Source organism: Myotis yumanensis, unplaced genomic scaffold (genome assembly GCF_028538775.1).
Source record: "Myotis yumanensis isolate MYYU_CA2020_CCGP unplaced genomic scaffold, mMyoYum1.0.hap1 SCAF_13, whole genome shotgun sequence".
Lineage (NCBI taxonomy): Eukaryota > Metazoa > Chordata > Mammalia > Chiroptera > Vespertilionidae > Myotis > Myotis yumanensis.
In genome coordinates this window covers 32,549,978-32,572,684 of record NW_027223764.1, presented here as the reverse complement: position 1 = coordinate 32,572,684, position 22,707 = coordinate 32,549,978, and the positions used below count along the sequence as shown (strand labels likewise).

General features: G+C 38.0%; 1 protein-coding gene across 1 annotated transcript; it reads right to left on the bottom strand.

The window, feature by feature from the left end:
• Positions 1–878: 878 nt before the first annotated feature.
• CISD1 (CDGSH iron sulfur domain 1) lies at positions 879–21,884 on the bottom strand. The gene is made up of 3 exons (XM_070432788.1): positions 21,721–21,884; positions 13,310–13,515; positions 879–1,281 (listed from the first exon to the last, which is right to left on the bottom strand). Exons 1-3 carry the CDS (start codon positions 21,743–21,745, stop codon positions 1,192–1,194), a joined length of 321 nt encoding a protein of 106 aa, XP_070288889.1. The 5' UTR covers positions 21,746–21,884; the 3' UTR covers positions 879–1,191.
• Between the last annotated feature and the right edge of the window lie 823 nt (positions 21,885–22,707).

The following is a 22,707-nucleotide window of genomic DNA, read 5'->3' as shown; positions in this document are numbered from 1 at the left end:
CTTCAAATTTTGGCTTTTAAGAAAAAGATCATACAATTTAAAAGAGGATGTAATTCTTATTTTTCTCCCCAAAATAGTTTTACTTGAACCAGTCATATGCCTAATTATCAACATGGGAAATAAAAATGTTTTCACACCTTTGATCTGGCCCTGTGATTACTATTTGTCATGGATGTGTGGCTTTGTGTTCAAGAGATTTGATATTACATGCTCCAATTAAATGTCCCCATATCAAGTGCTTGCCACTGCTTGGGCTAGAATCCTGGAACATTTAAGACATTCTTCATGACAACTTGTGTCTATTTTCTCTGTGATCTAAATAGCCACTATTGGCCCTAACCGGTTTGGCTCAGTGGATAGAGCATCAGCCTGTGGACTGAAGGGTCCTGGGTTCGATTCCCGTCAAGGGCATGTACCTTGGTTGCAGGCATATCCCCAGTGGGGGGTGTGCAGGAGGCAGCTGATTGATGTTTCTCATCGATGTTTCTAACTCTCTATCCTTCTCCCTTCCTCTCTGTAAAAATATCAATAAAATATATATTTTTTAAAATAGCCACTATTGGTTACCTTAATGGATCAATATCCATGAAGATGAGTACAAAGAAGTTACCACCCCTTTATTATTTACCTGGCCCATTTCTAAATAAGCAGAATAACATTCAAAGTTCATTTTGATTAAAAACTGGGAAAACACAGCAGCCATATTGTCTCAGTGTCACTATCACTGCCAAGAAGAAAACCAAGGTCATAACAGGTTATTCCTAGATTGCATTAAGTCTTAAGAGACTAATGTAGCTTAACCACACCCAATTTACTTTCTAAGTTAATTAACAAAAGGTGATAATTTTTCTTGAAAATTTTAAGTAAATCTGCACATACACGATTTTGAGAATAATTTAATGTTAACCTGAACATACAACTACATTCTAATGTGATTATATTAAATGCAAAGAAACGGATCCTTACAAAACCAAAATAACCCACAGGCCATGAGGTCAGTTTCACTTTTTCCTTTGTTTAAACAAACGGGCACCACGATGGTTCAACAAGTAAGGCAAATGACATGAATATGAAAGCTGCGGTTTGTAATATACCACATCTAGAACCCAGAGAAGGTGAATTAGACTAAAGTGGCAGTCATTCTAATTAAGCAATCAGGATGACTTGGTTTGCAGCATGGAAACTGTCGATCTAGGTTTCTTTTCTCTTAATGATCAGAGGTCCCACATTATCTCCAGTCTCTTCGTTGTGTTTTGTGTGAGCTCCATCGCAGAACGGAAACTGGGAAGAGAAAAAGAGAATATAAAATGTCTAATCACAAAGTCAATATTATGTTTGGCAGAGTGGGGGTGACGTTCAAGTCACATATATATCATGACGACTGAATATAAAATAGCATTCCTATTTGTGATATTTGAGTATGGATTTTGAAAACCCTTCCATGTTTATATACTAATTATAATTCCTTTTTAGTGAACTGGCTATATCCATTGCCTATTTATTTAAGAGCCTAAGTTCACTTATTTAAGATCAATTTGTATATGATCCCTCTGTTGATCAACTTAATACAATTTTTTCCCCTAAACCTTTTTATTTTGCTTAGTTTTTCATGCCCTTAATTTTCCCATTTTCATACAAATAGGCCTATTTAACATCATACATTTCCTTTCATACATTTCTCTCTTTTTAACATCTTTAATGGAGACTTTTTTCTAGAAATATGGTAGATTCACATTCCGTTTCATGATTTCACATTTTTCATTTTTAAGTAGATTTTTATTGATTTCACAAAGGAAGGAAGAGTGAGAGAGCAATAGAAACATCAATGATGAGACAGAATCATCAATTGGCTGCCTCCTTCATGCTCCACTGGGGATTGAGCTTTCAACCTGGGCATATGCCTTGATCAGGAATTGAACCGTGACCTCCTGGTTCGTTGGTCAATGCTCAACCACTGAGCCAAGCTGGCCGGGCTCATGATTTCACATTTTAGATATAGCTAATCTTTTGGTGTCCAGTGGGAGGGAAAGGACAAAAAATTGTTTAAGTGTTTCCCAGAATATGCTCCAAAGAAGTTAGTGCTGCAATATATTCTAATATGGTTTTATTCTGTGTTTAAAAAACATACAAACGACCCACATACAAAGCTATTTTGATTCACAATATACATTATTATTTTACGAAGGTCCTGCTATAAAAAAACTCTATTTTACCCCAAACTCTTCCAAACTGACTAGATTATGGGCATTTTTAACTTATCCACGATCACAACGTTGTATAGAGTATAGTACACTTTGCAAAATGCTGTTCTAGATCTTGTTGCTTCAATATTTTTAGAGGTTGCATCCTAGATTGTTATACCTTTCTTCATAATTTTATCAAAATGAAATATACAATGCCTAGATACAGGTTTGACATTATTATATTCATCAACCTATTCCACTGGGAAAATAACTGATTAAAATAAGCTTAAAATTGGGCTAGTTTTCCTCTATATTATTACTTTAAAAAATACCTTTCTAATGATTTCAGAGAGGAAGGGGGAGCTAGAAACATGTATGATGAGAAAGAATCATTGATTGGCTGCCTCCTGCATGCCCCCTGGCCAGGAATTGAACCATGACCTTCTGGTTCATAGGTCAATGCTCAACCACTGAGTCATGCTGGCCGAGCCATATTATTCTTTATTAAACCTTTCCTATTTATCCTTTACCTAACTTTATTTAAATTCTATCTATTTATTCTTCCTCATAAACATGAGAATTTTGTTTTTGCCAAATCCTATTTTATTTTTCTTGCAGTTTTCATTCTCAAGTCTCATGTATTTCTGACAAGATTATTCCTCAGGATTTTACACTTAGAAGGCTCAATTATCACTAGATTATTTTGTTTCTCTCTTTCTATATTTATAGCTTCACTTCTATTTCATGTCACACAATGATAGCTAGCACCTGTTCCATTTAATCTAGAGTTTCATGTTTAGTGTAAGGTACACTATTGCATGGAAGGAGCCTGTTTAGAAGAGTATAGTAACAAAAGTCTTGGCCTTACGAGTAAAATCGCCTGATTACTCACTGGGAAGGGGAATATAATTTCAGATACCTGAAACTAGACAATGATGATATATAATCTTAAACTTTGATATTAGCAGTGTCTATTCAAAAAATTAAAATATTTGATGTTAATGAAATTCAATTTTAATTTTACTATCTGTATATAATTCTGAGAGGCAGTAAATTAATTAAAAATTACAGAAAAACTCAAGGTTTTCAGAATACCTTCTATAACCAGGTATAAGTTTCATCTTGGGGCAATATAAATGTAATACATATGAAGCTTGCATTATTTCTTTTTTTAGGTCAATATGATATGGTACACAGTTTATTCATATTAAAAACAAGTCCTTGCAGCAAAAACATGAACCCACGCTTTCAGGTTTTTTGGCATAGATGAGGAAAGAGGCCATAAAAAAAAAAAATCAAACTAAAATGTATTCTACAGCAAAGAACAGCATTTCAAAGTGGCATATGTTTGATAAACACATGATTTTACAGCGAGAATGGAAGTTTACATTGTAAAAGACTCCATTTTTATAAATAGCTCACATAAAACATGTCACTGTAAAGTTTCATCCACACAGATTATAAAACACTAGTGACCCGGTCCACAGATTCAGATTTGTGCACATTGAAAGGAAATCAATTAGAAGGTGGCCGGCAGGGCGGGACTGGGCCAGATGGGCCGGACACGCCCTAGAGCCAACCTCCCACAGGTCCTCCCCAGCCAGCTGCAACATGGGGTGGCCCCATGGCTCGAAAGCCATCTGCAGAGTGAGCGGGGTCCCTCCAGCAGGTGGGGTCCCTCGGCCTGGCCTGAGGGGATAGGGCCGAAACTGTCTCTCCACATCCCCTGAGGGGTCCCAGAGTGCAAGAGGGCACTCTGCAAAGTTGCTGTCATACAGGGTGTGGAACGCAAATGCAAGTGTGCAGTAAACCAGATTCGGGGCCGACAGTGCCCCAGCAACAACATAACCCACAGCCAAAGGTGGAATTGCGCAGTCCCACAAGGAATCGGGCTCCCTCCTCTGGTTTTGGAGTGCATCACCGGAGAACTGCTGCTGTCAAGTCACTGCAGCTCAGGAGCTCCTGCATTGAGTGTCTGCCCCCTGGTGGTCAGTGCATGTAATAGGGACCAGTAGGACGGAGGGAGGGACACTTAGCATATTAGCCTTTTATAAATATAGATATTTCTGGAAAACAAATATCAGTAAGTAAAAAAGCCTCAAATAACTTACTGATGTAGCATGCTTCACTTTTATTTCTTTTTTAATGTCACTGTTAAAAATACTAGAAAATTAATTCATTTTCTCAAATTATTTTTCTCCGTATATAGAATCAAGAACAGGAGAGAAATCTATAGAGAATAAAGAAAATCTTATAAAGATTAAGAAAGCCATACATCAGGATGAGACTATAGTCTGGCTGGAATGGTTCAGTTGGTTGAGTGTTGGCCTGTGCACTGAAAGGTTGTCGGTTTGATTTTGGTCAGGGCATGTATATGCCTGGGTTGCGCTTTGATCCCTGGTTGGGGTTCCTATGGAAGGTAACCAATCTATGTTTTTCTCTCTCTCTCTCCGTTTCTCACTCTAAGCATGTCCTTGGGTAAGGATTTTAAAAAAAGAGAGAGAATATACTTTTTACAATAATCTGTTTCTGCCTAAAAACTGAAATTTACATGTTTCACATGTTCTTAAAAGTAAACAAGTAAAAAATAAATATTTGTTTAAAAATTAGTGAGTAGTAGGACCTATTTGTTAATAAACTTTCATGCTTTTAAAGTGTATAAAAATGCTTTTATGCCTTTAAAATGTAAACTAGGTATTAAAAACCATTTTGTTCAGAGGCACTGATATCTTTTAATACTACTTTCTATTAACACTTAACCACAGGAATTATTGACTTAGGTCAGAATCATCTACCAAACTTCATGTGAAGGTTAAGTATTCCCATCATATTTACACATTAGGGATTTCTTATTTTAAGTTATGAACAACTAAACATTTTCTTTTCAACCAAAGTCATAATGAGCTATTTCAAAATAAGATTAGCAATTTCTTAGGGCTGCTTAGTACATTTCAATAGAATATATTTATTGAAATTACTTCATGATCCTTAATATAGTATAAATGAATGAATGGTAATTACTGGGCATTAAAATTCAAAAAGTAAATTACATAACAATGTTTTTCAGAAAGTGTCTTATTTTATTTTTAACTTTTTTATCCAAGAGAAAGAAAATAAGTGATAGGTAAGTGCTTTCAAACATAATCTAGGAATAGTTTTTTAAAAAATATATTTTTATTGGTTTCAGAGAGGAAAGGAGAGGGAGAGAGAGAGAGAGGTAGAAACATCAATGATGAGAATCATTGATCCGCTGCCTCCTGCATGCCCCCTACTGGGGATCGAGCCCACAACCTGGGCATGTGCCCTTGACTGGAATCGAACCTGGGACCCTTCAGTCCGAAGGCTGACGCTCTATCCACTGAGCCAACCAGTCAGAACAGGTATAGTTTTTGCATTAAATATTAATGTAATGAAAACATGAAAATTTTATTAAGCCTCTTTCTAAAATGTTGAAATTTGTTAAACTTGTCAAGCAAAGAGCTGAAGTTATAAAAACACAAATGGTATATTTAATTCAGTTCATATAGTATCAATACTTAAAGTTAAAACTAAAAAAGATACAATATTTGATGAAAAAAAGGTTAGGTCATAGTTGATTCTAAAGTTTGTTTTAAGATACTAGTCTTTGTTCATTAATATATCCTGGAGAAAAGCTTGTGAATTAAATTGGCTGATTTTCCTGTATGTCCAGAAAATATCCTAGTATGCTTGTTTTTTTTTGTTTTGTTTTTTTTTAATTTTTTTTATTTTTCGCTTAAAGTATTACAAAGGGTATTACATAAGTGTCCTTTCCCCCACCCCCCCCCCCCCGCCCTTGACAAACCCCTACCCTCCCTTACCCCCCAGTGTCTTATGTCCATTAGTTATGCTTATATGCATGCATACAAGTCCTTCGGTTGATCTCTTACTCCCCTCCCTCCTGCCCCCCAACTCTCTCTGGCCTTCCCACTGCAGTTTGACAATCAGTTTGACCTAGTATGCTTGTTAAACCAATCAAAAATCCATTCATCTCAGATATCTTTAGAACAGGGTTGGAGAAAGTATGGAAAAGAGATTGAAAGAAATATCTATAAGAAAAAGAAAAAACACTTGGAAAGCTAACATTACCACGGTCTTCATAAAAAACCTAAGATTTGTTTATTTTTAAGGGCCCCATATCTCAAGTTATGATGTTTCTGTTTTTAGGGTGATTCAAAATGGAAATAAATACATCTCCTCTTTGAATTATCTCTTCTATCTGCAACTGAAGAAAATTTTATCTTCCTTCGCCAAACTTTGTATTTTTAAGGACAGTTTGGATTATATTCCCAAGGAAGTTGCCTGGGGCCATTCTGGCTCATTACCATAAATCACTCAGAGAAACAGGTTTCCTTTGGTTGAGAAAGTAAACAAAAGCAGTGAGTTCTTTGAAACTTCCTGAAAGAATATGACATTTTACACCATTTTTATGTACATCCTTTGGTAAACATAAGATAGTAGATGTAATAGGAAAACATATAAACACAGATTAAGATTTTACAACACTGTCCTTATGTGGATTAACCAACATTCAGAAAATATCCTATTCTGTTTGTTAAATATTCTTTCTATGAAAAAATGGACTCAGTGCAACCCACTTCCAAACCATTAATAGATTGAGACTTTCTATAACACACACACCTCCAAAAACAAAAATAAGCCCACCACTCACCAAAAACCCCAACTCAAACCCTGAAGCTGTAAATAAAAAAATGGTCCTACATAGATCCAAAATGGTCTTCGCATTTCATTTCAATTTCAGTTGGCTTGAAGGACACTTTCTCTTCCTTCTTTTGTATCTGGAGTTAAATTCAGGCTGACTTTGAGCTTTTTGAAATCCTGGAGGTGGAGCTAGGGTTAAGGGTTGAGAGACCCTAGGCCAGTGGTTCTCAACCTTCCTAATGCCGTGACCCTTTAATACAGTTCCCCATGTTGTGGTGACCCCCAACCATAAAATTATTTTTGTTGCTACTTCATAACTGTAATTTTGCTACTGTTATGAATCGTAATGTAAATATCTGATATGCAGGATGTATTTTCATTGTTACAAATTGAACATAATTAAAGCACAGTGATTAATCACAAAAACAATAAGTAATTATATATGTGTTTTCCGATGGTGTTAGGCGACCCCTGTGAAAGGGTCGTTTGACCCCCATAGGGGTCGCGACCCACAGGTTGAGAACCGCTGCTCTAGGCTATAGATAAGGGTCAAGATAACTAAGGACAGGAAAAAAAAGGATGGCTCCTTTTTAACTTTGACTTTTCAATTGGAATTGCTTTCTGAGGTTCTGAACAGGACCATTTTCTGGATAAATGAGAGCCTAGCTCATATGCTTGGGACACCCGGCACTCTCTAATATTCCTAGAAAAGGCTGGCAGGGCCCGAGGTGCTGTCTCGTCTGGTTGGCCAAGACATAGGTCACCAGGAATCTTTGGTACCAACTTCTGTAAGAGCCTCAGGAATGACTTAACAGGGACTCTCCCTTCCCTTTGAGAGGGGTGGCTGCTCTCTCTCCCAGGCCTCTTAAAGGATCAAGGCTTCGGGAACATGAAAAGCAGGCTACAGGTCACTAGCCCAACAATTGGAACCTCAAGGAGATCATTGGGGACCTCAATTTGAGGAATTTACCCAAGTTTATAGGTATTGCAGGAAAACCTGATGGCAACTGGGTGGCTCAGCTTCTTTGCCCTGGGAGACTAATTAAAGCTCAATCATGAAATTCCATCAAAGCAGATTTTAAAGAGCATACATAGCCCTGCAGGTATGGCTCAGTGGTTGAGCTTTGACCCATGAATCAGGAGGTCAGGGTTCAATTCCCAGTCAGGGCACATGCCTGGATTGTGGGCTCAATCCCTAGTAGGGGGTGTATAGAATATAGAAGGCTGCCCATCAATGATTCTCGATCATCATTTAGGATTCTATCTCTCCCTCTTCCTTCCTCCCAGATATCAATAATAATAATAAAAAAATTAAAAATAAAAGAGCCTAGCCCTAGCTGGTTTGTCTCAGTGGATAGAGCGTCGGCCAGCAGACCGAAGGGTCCTGGGTTTGATTCCAGTCAAGGGCACATACCCGGGTTGCAGGCTCGATCCCTGGTAGGGGGCATGCAGGAGGCAGCCAATCAATGATTCTCTCTCATCATTGATGTTTCTATCTCTCCTTTCCTCTCTGAAATCAATAAAAATATATTTTAAAAATAAATAAAAAATTTAAAAAGAGCCTATATAATCAATTGCTATTCTTATTGTGTTTATGCAAATAACCAGGTCAAATTGAAACTAAACTTAATGTAGTAAATAAATTGGTCTTAATTTGGCTCATTAATAAAAATGAGGGTGATTTTAGGGGGAGAATTTGTTTCAGCAGACTCTGTAATACACAGTTGTTAATATTGGTCTCCAATTCAATTAATTGTCTTTAAAGTTTCATTTTTCACTTATGAATTGAACTAAATCCTAAATTTACCTATTTTCTTAAATATTTAGCTAAAACTCTCTAAATTAATGCTTCATTTTCTCCCATCCTTTGACTTGGAATCAGTGGGTACTAAAACACGTTTCTCTCTGCCTACAACATCACAACTCAGCAAATGATGTAACTAACCTACCTGAGGTGAGTGGGGGTGGGGTGGAGTGGGAATCTAGTAAGACTATGTTGCATACTCTTCTCTCTTACATCAAGGTTCCCTCATCTTGTTTCGAAAGTAAGACTATCTTCCTTCTTAAGGCTGAGTTTTACATCTGGGCTTAGTCTCATTTCCTTCCACTCTCTTTCAAGACACCACTGTCTGAAATAGCATTTTCCCCTGTAGTCACTTTAATCATTTCCTTTCTATTGGCTCCTTTCCTTCTCATTGTACATATGGAGAGCCCTTCGGTGAAATATTATGAAATATTATTCAGGCCAGTTTCTGAAACAGCAGAGGGCATACTAATTCTGGGGGGGAGGGGGGGAAGAGGGAGAATGAAATGTGTTAAAAAATGAATTTCTAGCACTAATCGGTTTGGCTCAGTGGATACAGCGTCGGTCTGCGGACTCAAGGGTCCCAGGTTCGATTCTGGTCAAGGGCATGTACCTTGACTGGGGGTATGCAAGAGGCAGCTGATTGATGTTTCTCTCTCATCAATGTTTCTAACTCTCTATCCTTCTCCCTTCCTCTCTGTAAAAAATCAATAAAATACATTTAAAAAAAATGAATTTCTACACGTTACTAACAGATCTGATTCATTAGCTCTGGGAAAACCACTCGTTACATACATACCACAAACCAGCGATTGTACCTTAAGAATGAATTAGGATTATATTCAAGTTTATATTACATATAACTTTTTTGGAAATAGGTAAAAAAGGCATTTAAGTTTTATGATAAAATAATTGGGTTGTATAAGTAAAAAAATTACTGAATGTAACACCTATCTAATCAAAGGTATTAATTACAAGTCTGTGCATTGACATATAAATGTGTGACTTGGCACCTGTGTGTTATGACAACCTTAGGAACCTCAGGAATGTGGGGAGCTTCCAAAGATGCCTGAAGAAGACCATCCATTAACTTGAGTAATATTCAAAGTAATATTTACTTTGGGAATAAAAAGTATCCAAGATTCAGAGAAAATTCCAAAGTGATAAATCCTAGATGCAAAGAGTATCATTAATGGCATAAAAGGTAAACACACAAAAAAGACTGAGAAAGCTGAAAATAAAATGATTGATCTGGCATTCCTTAAAGTCCAGCTATGGGAAATGGTAATCGCTTGTTTATCCATCTGAAAATTCTAAATTGTATGATGCAAGAATAATCCTGGACTGTTATGTTGAACTATAAAGTCTAATAAACATTCAAATCACCACCTTCTGTCTATTTGTGACTCTTCCTGAAATACTTGAGATCTTAGTCCATGAAAGAATATATTTGCTTTATTGACGCTTTACTTTCTGGGAAAACCCAACCAAGGTAAACACACTTTACTTGACCTCAAAGCTAAGCTTTAGAGTCCACTAAAGCTGTCATCTCATTTCTTTTTCTTTCGTTCATTCACATTTACTGAAGATTTGACTTCTAGCATTTTTTATTAAGAATTCATACTTTAAATCACTTGGACACAGCTTCTAATTATTCTGTTGAAATGACACCAAAAGGTCAATTGACTAAGTCTATTCACCGGGTTGACTTTTCACACATGCCGACAACCAAATCTTTGAAACTTTCCTCCTTTCCACTGTGAAGCCCTAATATTCTTAGTTTTCTTCTTAACTCTGGCCCATTTAATCTCCTTTGTTGGCTCTTATTCCTCTTCCCAAAATGCAGAAAATCCCCTAAGAGTTCATACTAAGCCCTTGATTGTTTTTTTAAAAGTATATTTTATTGATTTTTTACAGAGAGGAAGGGAGAGGGATAGAGAGTTAGAAACATCCATGAGAGAAACATCGATCAGCTGCCTCCTGCACACCCCCTACTGGGGATGTGCCCTCAACGAAGGTACATGCCCTTGACTGGAATCGAACCTGGGACCCTTCAGTCCGCAGGCCGACGCTCTATCCACTGAGCCAAACCGGTTAGGGCTAAGCCCTTGATTTTTATCTGTATCCAGGATTGGTTGGTTGCATTCCTATGCCTGGCTCATCAATTTTGCTGATCTCTATCTCTAACCCTGATGTCTCAACTTCAGTCCCACATTTTCAGATTGTCTGCTGTACATTTCCATTCAAACATCACCGTAAGTTCACTCTTTGAAATAAAACTCCTTATTACTGTCCTAGGAAACCAGCTGTTCACCCTGAATTCCTTATTTCTGTTAATGGCACCATCTCTACAAACTCAAAGGCTTAGATACTTCAGTGAGCGTCAGCTGATCTCCCCCAATCTTTGACAAAAATCATCGTTGCATTTGGCTGATCCTTCCCTCCAAATGTTTCATGTATCTATCTGTTCATTGTTTTCCAGTCCCATAGCTAGCATCCTGGTATAAGTCTTTTAACTTTATGTCTGAAATCCCTGACAAGGAGCTCCCCCAAGTCTGGAGGCACAAATTCCTCACATTGGTACACTCAAGACTCTCTTCAATCTGGACTTATTTCTGGCGGCAGACAGTGCAAGGACAAGACTAGATTCTTCATTGATCCCACCTTTGCTCATATGAGTTCTTTCCAGAAGATTTTGATAAAATTTCTAATACTTGCTAGTCTATTCAAATGCCACCAATATTTCTGGGCAATTTAACTTCCATATATATATCACTATACCTTCCCAGAAAATTCTAGCCCACAGTGTAACTCTTCTTTTTATTTAAAGCTCTTGTACTGTATCCACTATACACATCTATGATACCTGCTGTTTTATTACTTTTGCCATGCGTATAGACATTAAATGAACTATTTAAAATCACGGACTAAAGAACTATTACAACTCTGATTTAGAAATGCCCTCATTTCTACAGGTATTACTTTCTATATTTTGATGAGCAATAAAAGAATGAAACTTATTATAGGCATAATTTTTAAAAACAAACCAGATCGCCAAAACCGGTTTGGCTCAGTGGATAGAGCGTCGGCCTGCGGACTGAAAGGTCCCAGGTTCGATTCCGGTCAAGGGCATGTACCTGGGGTTGCGGGCACATCCCCAGTAGGAGATGTGCAGGAGGCAGCTGATCGATGTTTCTCTCTCATCGATGTTTCTAACTCTCTATCTCTCTCCCTTCCTCTCTGTAAAAAATCAATAAAATATATAAAAAACAAAACAAAAACAAACAAAAAAAACAAACCAGATCTAGTCTATAGAATATTATTGAGGATTATTTCCTAGCAACCCCACTGGTACTTCTGAACAATCCCACATTCCAAATGAATAGTGCTCTTAAGATACAACTTGCAATAGCACTATTAATTTTTGGTTCATATTCCATATGTTCATTAAGCATTTTTAGACACTATGACATAATCTAAGCACTGTATCACTGGATTATGCAACATCAATTGTCTTGGGAGAAGGGAGTTAGTGGGATATGCTTTCCAGTGCCTACTATATGATATGTTGATTTGTGATAATGGCTCTGCAGTACAGGAAGAGGTCCCTCACATAATGTGCCTTCAGAAAGTCAGTCAGTGTATGAAGCTTTTCAAGGTGACCTTAGAAGAGTAATTTGCCATCTTTAGATCAGTAGCTGTCATCACTGTCTAAAAGCTGCAGGTATCACAGATGACACTTCCAAATGGAACCTGATGAAATGCAAATCTCACAAAAGAAAGTAAGATTAAAAAAAATACAATGTTAGACATTTAACTATAAAAGCTGCAGCTTAAAGAAAGTTTAGGATACAGGGTTAATATGTTTACCCGATAAAAAATTTCAAGGCAAATTTTCCCAAACTTTCTCTTGAAATTTCTAAAACTTTTCCTAGAATCCAGGAGTTTGAAAACTCAAGAAAACATTTACCTCTTCTGTTTCTTTCTTTTCTTTTTTTTTTTTTTTTTTTACCTCTCCTGTTTCCGTGTTTAGGCTGCATACATCCTTTCGTGGGAGAGCAGAGGCTAAGATCCACTTGAGGAGGAAATCTTTACGACTAAATAAAGAGATTTCTTCCTCTTTTTGGCTAAGAATATGGTTATGTTCACCTGAACTGAAGGAGAATATGATGTAATTTTACTTTATAGTGGTTATACATTTTATTTTAAACCATTCTTGTGTGTGTGTGTGTGTGTGTGTGTGTGTGTGTTTACTGATTTCAGAGAGTAAGGGAGAGGGAGAAAGGAATAGAAACATCAATGATGAGAGAGAATCATTGATGGGCTGCCTCCTGCACGCCCCCTACTGGGGATCAAGCCCGCAACCCAGGCATATGCCCTGTCTGGGAATTGAACCGTGACCTCCTGGTTCTTGGGTTGATGCTCAACTATTGTGCCAAACCAGCAGGGCAGTGGTAATACATTTTAGTAACTATATTCCCGAAGAGTATAAGGAAAACAGAGAAGAACAGGATCCATCAAAAATTTTTTTAAAAGGGCTGGCTATCTTAACATTATCTGGTGATACCTGTTTGATAGAATAGTTTAAAAAAAGAAGTATTTCATTAAAAATGGTACTAATATAAAGGACTTATTTCCTCACCTTTTTGGACCTCCAACAACGGCAGTACACAGCTTTATCTCCCAAATCCTCCATGTCAAAAGCATGTACGACCTTGGGGTCATCTTTCTGAATGTGTAGGTTAACCATATTTTTGTTGCGATGATCTTTAACATAAAATTTTTTGTAAGCTAGATAACCAATTGCGGCTGTTCCAGCAGCAATGGTAACTGCTGCGATCCATTCAACTAGAGCAGAGAAGAAAAACAGGAATAATTATCAAAATTATTGATAAATATGTATAAAATATACACTAATAATCTAATATAATGTTCAGGAAATCCAATTTTTTAAGCATTTAGCATCTCAATAATCAAAGTTGGTTTTTAATATTAACTTTATGGTCAGAACACACTGATGTAAAACTGTTAAGACTTTCCCCAGTCCATAGCAATGATAGCTAAATTACAACAGAAGAGGGAAACTTAAAAATCACTTTATAGATAGAGGAAAAACAAGGCTTAATAATATTTTTAAAGAGTTCATAAAAATTTAAAATAACATGTGAGTCTATAGATACCAATTGCTCTAAAAAATACAGACAAAACCATCCTTAATAGAAAACATTCAAAGGGATAAATCCGACATGATTCTGGGCTCCAAAGTCATTAAAAAGTTGTTTCTTTAAATTTCAAAGTGCCGCCTCATTAAAATAAAAATCAGAATGGACTAGTTTCATATTAAACATGAGTAATATAATTACAGTTATATACTCATTTAATAAATTCCGATTTTTCATTACCCATCAGTGGATGATTATCTAAATTCCCTACAAACTTCATTTTAAATTTAATGACATTTTGGGGGTTGAGGAGCTGGGTGAAAAAGGCGAAGGGATTAAAAAGTACAAATTGGTAGTTATAAAATAGTCACAGGGATATAAGGCACAGGATAGGGGATATAGTCAATAATACTGTCATAACTATGTATGGTGCCAGGTGAGAACTAGAGTTATCATGGGATCACTTTTAAGTTATATAATGTCTAACCACTAAGCTATACACCGGAAACTAATATAAAATAATATGGAATGTCAACTGTAATTGAAAAATAAAAAAAATAAGTTTAATGATATTTTTCTACTCAATTATTTGCTTGACCAACAGGCCATCTATTTATTTTTTTCTACATAGCTTTCTTTTTCAAGGAGCCCTTAGAAACCCAAGCACTTAACAGCTACCCCATATCCAGAGACTGCTGGAGAGGAGAAAGTTCTGCATAGTCTGGTTAGCCTCAGCCTCAGAGGACAGCTGTCTATTCCCAGCACGGAGTGGACTGCAGGAAGAAGTTGAACAGGGGTCAGGATAAACACACTGGACTGCTTCCCAGCACTTCCTGAGTCAGATCTTCATAGTGTTTGAAATAAGTTCCCAGACTATCAAATAAAGCCCTAGAGAGATAAGTATAAAAAACACATTCCAAGGCCAAATAAAAACATATAATGAGTAACTAACTGTATGGCTTAATTTGCACTATTCAGTCAAATGTCTTATTAACCATCGTACCCACCAGTGCCTTACATAAAATTGGAATTAATTCTTACAGAACTCTATGGGAAAAGAATAACTATTCTCACACTTAGTTTCTTTTATCTTGGTCTTCTCTTAGCTTATTTAATAATCTAGTGTTTACCAATGCTTCTAATTTACATGTTCCTCGTATTCTATTTTCAACTACAGTATTTTTCTCTACAAAGTAATTTAGTTTGTTTTCCTTCCCCCAACATTTCCATTCCTCCTGCTATAATCCCATAAAATAAACATTAGTGCTATGTTCTTCCCAGGTGCTGCATGACTGAGAAAACAAGTTAATAAGTCATTTGACAGCTTCAAACCTTTGGCCTCCCTGAAGGATGTGTTTTAACTGAACATTTGGTGTAGGTTTGTCTTGAATTTTAGTGCTGCTTCACAGTATTTCCCCATGGCAATTCCAAGCAGGGCTGAAACTTTGCTCTAATTTCTAGCTTGATTCATGATTTTTTTTTTAATTTTAAAAAATATTTTTATTGACTTTAGAGAGGAAGGATGAGGGAGAGATAGAAACATCAATGATGAGAGAGAATCATTGATTGGCTGCCTCCTGCACGCCCCACACTGGGGATTGAGCCCATAACCGGGCATGTGCCCTGACTGGGAATCACATTGTAACCTCCTGGTTCACAAGTCGACACTTAACCACTCAGCCACACTGTCCAGGTAATGAGCTTTCTTTTTGATGCATTATTTACCTTGGAACCTCTTTAAGAAAATATTCTAAGTCAGGAGCTATGGCAATCCACTTCTTTGCTAATAGAAAGCCACTCTGAATATTAATGTACTTATCACAAAATGGGCTAAAATATTGCTTTATATAGTATATGTTCAGTTATGTTTGCTGAATATTATCTTTAGAAGAAATTTAAAAGGGGGAATATCCTGAAAGACTAACAAAATTCCTTAAATGCTGTTGATCTTAATTGCATTCTACTTTTTAGGTGAATCATGAAGCAATCTCTGATTTATTTTAATGGCGCCTACATATTACAAAAAAGCCTGAGACCCAAAGAACCCCAATTGACTAGTATTAATTTGTCTCACAATATAAAAAGAGAATCTGATAGGATTTTCTACCTGAAACTTATAATAGGCCAAAAGAATCTTTTTTACTCATTAAAACATTCTTCTATTCTCTTATCTTATACTAGAGGCTCAGCGCACAAATTCGTGCACAGGTGGGGGTGGGGTCCCTTGGCTGGCCAGTGATTGGGGACGACTGGGGGGGCTGGCCGGCTAGGGGGAGGGACTGTGGGAGGTTGGCCAGCCAGGGGGAGGGACCTTGGCTGGCTGGGGGAGAGACAGCGGGAGTTTGGCCAGCTGGCCACGCGAAGTTGGCTGTGGGAGCACACCGACCACCAGGGGGCATCTCCTGCGTTGAGCGTCTGCCCCTGGTGGTCAGTGTACGTCATAGCAACTGGTCGACCGATCATTCGGTCGTTCGGTCGCTTAGGCTTTTATATATATATAGATTACCAACTTAATCCATATGGTAACCTTTTTTTTAATAAACATTTTTTTTAAAAACATTTAGTTCCCCTGGATTTTTTGATGGGGAAGAAATGACAGAATAACTGACAAGGAACAGAGGCAATAGTAAATGAAAGAAATGGGAACTGATTCTAGGTATCACCCAAGAGTGACTGTTCCATGAGGAATCAAAACAGGCACTCTGTGACCCTATGTAAATGCCACACACACACAAACACATGCCTGCTAGGAAAATGGCTTTGTAGTTGCTCCAGTGAGTTTTTCTTAGAATTATAGAACTAGAGAAGGTATTAAGAAAAGAATTTCCATTTCTTCTTTTCTTCCTCCCCAAATTCTAATTCTCTAATCTCTTTAGAGACAAATGTAAAATTTCTCAGAATAAGAAAAATGCTGTTTATGATTTTATTACTGCAGCCTCAAACAGCCTTTTCTGGCAAAAAGCTGTGGATGTCACTGGCAACGAGGGAAAAGAAGGAAAAGGAAACTATATGAAGATATATAAGAATGATGATGGATTCAAAAGCTAACAATTAGAATAGAGAAAGAATTGAAAACCAAAGTAACATTTAGTCTTTGTTAGTATATATTAAGAATAAACACAACCTTAGAGGCAACAGGGACTTTACCAAGACCCAATTAAATTTTTTATTGATTGATTGATTTTAGAGAGAGAGGAAGGGAAAGAGAGAAACATCGATTTGCTGTTCCACTTATTTATGCATTCATTGGTTGATTCTTGTATGTGCCCACAACCTTGGTGTACAGGGAGGATGCTCTAACCAACTGAACTACCCAGCCAGGGCCAAGATCTAATTCTTAAAGACATTTCAGTTAACAACTTCCTGACATTATTTCTGTTTCTTCTGGTTTATTTTTATTTTTTTTAAATATATTTTTATTGATTTCAGAGAGCAAGCGAGAAACATTAATGATGAGAGAGAATCATTAACCAGCTGCCTCGTGCACATCCCAAGCCCACAATCCAGGCATGTACCTTGACCAGGAATCAAACATGACCTCCTGGTCCATAAGTCAATGCTTAACCACTGTGCCTCACCGGCCCGGCTGTCTTTTCTTGTTTATGTTCACTTCCATTTTTCTATGGGCATCTCTCAAGGTACAGTATTCCTTATAGTTAGATCAAATCCCAGCTTATCCAACCTTCCTTAACAATGCTTTCTATCTACACAAATACCGTAAGCCAATATAAAGAACAAAATACAGATACATTCCTAAATAATTCCTACCTGTCTTACTCTTCCCTTGGCCTGTTACTGTATAATCTCTGGTTTTATCCGTTAGAATTATTTAGAGATAGAGAAAATATGAACGTGTTCCAAAATCCTACACCGTTATTTATATATAGCCCATTCCTCTGATTTTCTCTAGTGTGAGAATTATTTTGCTTTAATTTACACAGAAATCTCACCCTGCTTCTTTTCCTTTAGTCCCTTTCTGCCCCAAACTGTTCACTCCAGCCGTGTCAACTGCCACAGAATCAAAATGTTCCTTTCCTCTCAGGAGAGGGGGAGGGGAGCTGTGTTTAAATCTTTCCATCCCTTGGTCTCCCACAGATTGGTAGGCTGTTCCTCTCAAGGCCTGGCATACAGGTGGTATTCAATATAAATTGTGTAAGAAGAAATAATAGATTGCTAATTTGATTTTTCGGCTCCATTTGCCTATCAGACCATCACATTGCTCTTACACCAAATAACTTATCTTTGGCCTCATCTTAATCTATTGTTTCAAAGTTTGAAATTTAAACATCTCCTGAGATTAAAAATAAAAACATTTATTATAAAATGTTTCAGACATACACAGAGAATATTCTAACGGACTCTCATTTACTCAGCTCCAAGAAATATCAGCTCACCACAATTTTGTTTCCTCTATCTCACAAACCTCCTAGTTCAGTGATGGCGAACCTTTTGAGCTTGGCGTGTCAGCATTTTGAAAAACCCTAACTTAACTCTGGTGCCGTGTCACATATAGAAATTTTTTGATATTTGCAACCATAATAAGACAAAGACTTATATTTTTGACATTTATTTTATATATTTAAATGCCATTTAACAAAGAAAAATCAACCAAAAAAATGAGTTCGCGTGTCACCTCTGACACAGGTGTCATAGGTTCGCCATCACTGTCCTAGTTACTTGTTTATAATGCATAGGAGCTTCTTTTTTATTGTCAGATCTGGACATTCTTCCTCAAAAAGCCAAACCATTAAACAGTCACTTTAAATGACTCAAGGAATTTATTAAATCCAAATGAATTAGTTTTAGTAAAATAAACAAGGATATAAAAGTTAGAGAGTAAGAATTTATGAAATTTAGTTTTGGTTACACACATTGTAGCATTCAAGGTTTGGGATGAATAATAAAACACAAGGTAGACAGATGAACACCTATTTTGTAATCTGAGGATAAAGCAAAGTATGAAAAAAAGTGATTTGAGGGGACAGGTTAAGGAAGGCCTTTTAAAACATAGGGTGTCCCAAAAAATGTATACACACACACTCTGAATAATTATAAAGGCAGTGTTTATTAAAATCCATATCATTTTCAAAATTGAGCTATCAGCTGTTAAAGTGTGTATACATGTAACACCTGTATTTGGTTAAGTTGGCTCTTTTTTCTTTTTAAAGATGAGGGTGAATTATGAGTTGCTTTGGGCTGACGAAAACCTCTGAGTGACAGGATTTAGATCACTAGATATCATTAGTGAGGCAAGAGTTTAAGAAAGCAGGAGAAAATGGCAACTGGAAGACGTGGAGAATGACCTCAGTTAAGGGGAAGGATTACAGATGAGAGCAGATTCAGTGAGTTTTGGAGGTATCGAGGAGCAAAATATTTAGCAAACTTCGTCTATCAAGTATGTGGAGGAGTCCTTAGTGACTCCTTAGTAGTAAAAGCCATTTAATGATAGAAACTATAATAAACTACAATAAAATATCTGATATGAAATTAAAAGTGAGTTTGGTATAAGCATGTCACTTACACCCCAATAAGGAAATACAAGTTTAGTATAATAGACCAAATGGTCAAGAGCCATTTCAATGAGTGGGATCTTTGGATATCAATTTCAGTCACTCATCCTCATTACTTCTCCCAGATTCATGTCCTGGCCTGAGGCCCATCACTTTTACTTATAACCCACTCATTATTTTCTTTTGAATATAAACAAGAATTTTGTATGCACACACACATACATATACTTATATTGTGGTTACCATTGTCAAATACTATTCTATGCCCTTTATAATTATTAACTAAATTAACTAAGAAGAGGCATGGTCATCTTCCCCAAAATCAAATGATCTAAAATGATTTTCAATCTAGTAAAAACTAATAGGTTTGGTTTAAAACTTGAGAGAACAATGTGAGCTCTTATCATTACAAGGTGGATTCCCAAGACATTCTCTGTCCATACTTTGCCACACAACTATATCTGAGAAAGAAGGTGCTGGTAGAAAAGATTTACAAAGGCGTTGGGCCTTTTCCCAGAATCCTCATAACAACCGTTCTGCTTTTATTTATTTATTTATTTATTTATTTATTTATTTATTTTTTATTTATTATTTCAGAGAGGAAGGGAGAGGGAGAGAGAGATAGAAACGTCAATGATGAGAGAGAATCATTGATCGGCTGCCTCCTACATGCCCCCCACTGGGGACTGAGCCTGCAACCCTGGCATGTGTCCTTGACCAGAACCGGGGACAGTCAGTCCACAGCTACTTCTCATAAAAACCGTACTTTAAGTTAATAACCCTCTTCACCAAGCAATTTCCTACCCCTTAGAAAATTGCAAACTAATGGGAAAGTCACTTTTAGATTCCCTTACGGTTAGATTAAAAAAAAAACAATACAAAAAACAAATCTGTCTTAATTGCAAGAAAGATTAGCCTGTGTAGGTAGTATTAAGAAGCACTATGGCTCACCTATTTCACATTTCAATAGTATGCTACCAAACCAGAGTTTAGAGCCTGTTTATACAAAATGTCCACATTTTAAGGGCACATTTTGGAATCTTTCCACCCATATCACACAGGTGCAAACTGTCTTCCTAAAAAATTACCAGTATCCTATTTTACACAATAGTCTTATTCCTGAGAAAATAACACGTTTGTTTAAAACACACATACAAAAATCAATCCCTACTTTAAATGCACCGAGGTGCCTCTATTTGAGACTCAAGATGAGTCTCCTTTGACATAATTTTTGCAAATAATCACCTCCTATATATACCTCATTAGTAACTTAAATATGTCATAGGTTGTCACCCTCACTCTAACAGTAACTTTGGCAACAGAAGAGGAATTCTCCAATGTATAGAATCTATTACAAAATTAGGTCTCAAACGAGTAGGAATCTTTTACAGACTCTGGCATTCTAGGTGGTCAATATTTACTGAATAAATCAATTGGGCTCGTTTTAATTAACTTCTGGACAATCTCTTTACCTTTACTTAACTACTGTTACAGGTAACCAAACCTTGAGGTGTGGCATTTTATACTGGGCAGAGAGAGAGAGATCACATGTATCGTGTAGCTGGTGCACAGTATTATATTAATAGTTATAAAACCACCAAGAATTGTTACGAAATGAAGTTCACATTAACTGACTTCCAGAAAGTCTCTTAATTTTAATTGGACCTTCTGTGAAGTGACACTTCCAAACGCTAGGTACTAGCACATGGGGAGCAAGGCTGGAAAAAAAAGAAAAAAAAAGAAAAGAAAGGCTCCATGAGCTCGGTTTTCAATCTTCTCTCCTGGACTACAGCCAGGAAGCGCCAGATGCCAGAGGCATAATGAAAAACTGGGAAAACTTAAGATCTCGGATTGGCTTTCTTCCCTTTAAAAAAAAAAAAATGTGCGAAACTAAAATGTGATTAGTCATGCATCCCTTCAGGGTTGCAGGCAATACACGCTCAGACTCCACGGTGATTTAAACGTGAGGAGGGGGAAACAGGTTTTTGTTTTGTTTGTTTTTCCTCTCCTTTTTTTTTTCTTTTTTCTTTTCCCCAAGCCCTATTCCTTCAGAACATAGAGGGGGCTCCAGAGAGAAAAGCTAGCGGCGGGATCATTAGGTTTTAGGGTTTGGCTAGTTAGCGGAAACCTGATCCGGACCTAGGTAGAGAGATGTCTGCCTGGTCCCCACGCCAAAATATGCCCGGGGATACCGCCAATCCACACCGCTTTTCCCCTTCGGCCCAGGGAGCCCGCAAGTCGGCCAAGAGCTTGCCCTTGGGCATCTCAAGGTGACCAGACCGGCGGACGCCCGGAGCAGCGGTAACAGCCAGGAGAGGTGCTGACGAGGCTGCACTCGTGCGCAGGCCGCCAGCCTCACCCGCTCCCAGGCCCCACTTCACCTCGTACGTTGGAAGACAGGCTCATGGCGCCGTCGCTTGCAGGGCGTGTGCAGCGGACACTGAACCCCAACCGGCTAGCGCGGACAGGCCGAGTCAAGGTGCGAAAGGCGTCCTAAGGGCACCGACTCCGGGCAGCGACCGCGGCTACCGCGCAGGCGCCGCGGCAGTCCGTAAGCACGTGCGTATTCTCCACCCCGGCTGCTGCTGAGCATGCGCAGAGCGGCGTCCGGGGCCTCCAGGAAGTCCGCGGTCGGGTTTTGACAGCTGCCGGAGGAGGGGGGAGGAAGGGAGCTAGAGAGGTCGCCACTGAGTTTGCGCAATCTTGCGGGGCGGGGCCCGGAGTCCGGTGGCAGGGCCTCGGGAATAGGGAGTCCAGGCCAGATTTTACGTCTCTCCCAGTGTGAGGGTTTCCCCAGGCACTGGACAGGTGTTAGAGAGACATTTGCCACGATCAGATATCTAAGATCTTACCTAAAAATTTCTTGTCCAGACCGGTACCTGCGAGGCCGGGTCCACCTTTCGTACAGAATGCCAGTGCCAGACACAGAAATCAAGAGCTGAGCCCCATTCCGGAATCTCTCCTCGCTCCCGGTGCACGTCCCTTTCTTCTGCCTTTGACCCAGCTGTTGAGGACCTTGGAACCTGTGCTAAGGGGTCTATTGGGAGAGAGAGAGGAAAGGCTAATTTCCAAAAAAAAATGTGCTTGAATTTTTTTTTCAGTACAACTTGGGAAAAAAAAATGAATTAAGATTATTCTCTCCCATCTACAGTGTGAAATCAGTGTCAGTTCCAAAATTTTTTATAAGAGCCGTTTAGGGGCACCAAATTGCGGGCGAGGGGCTAACAGAGGTTCTCAACCTGTGGGTCGCAACCCCTTTGGCGGTCGAACGACCCTTTCACAGGGGTCGCCTAAGACCATCCTGCATATCAGATATTTACATTACGGTTCATAACAGTAGCAACATTACAGTGATGAAGTAGCAACGA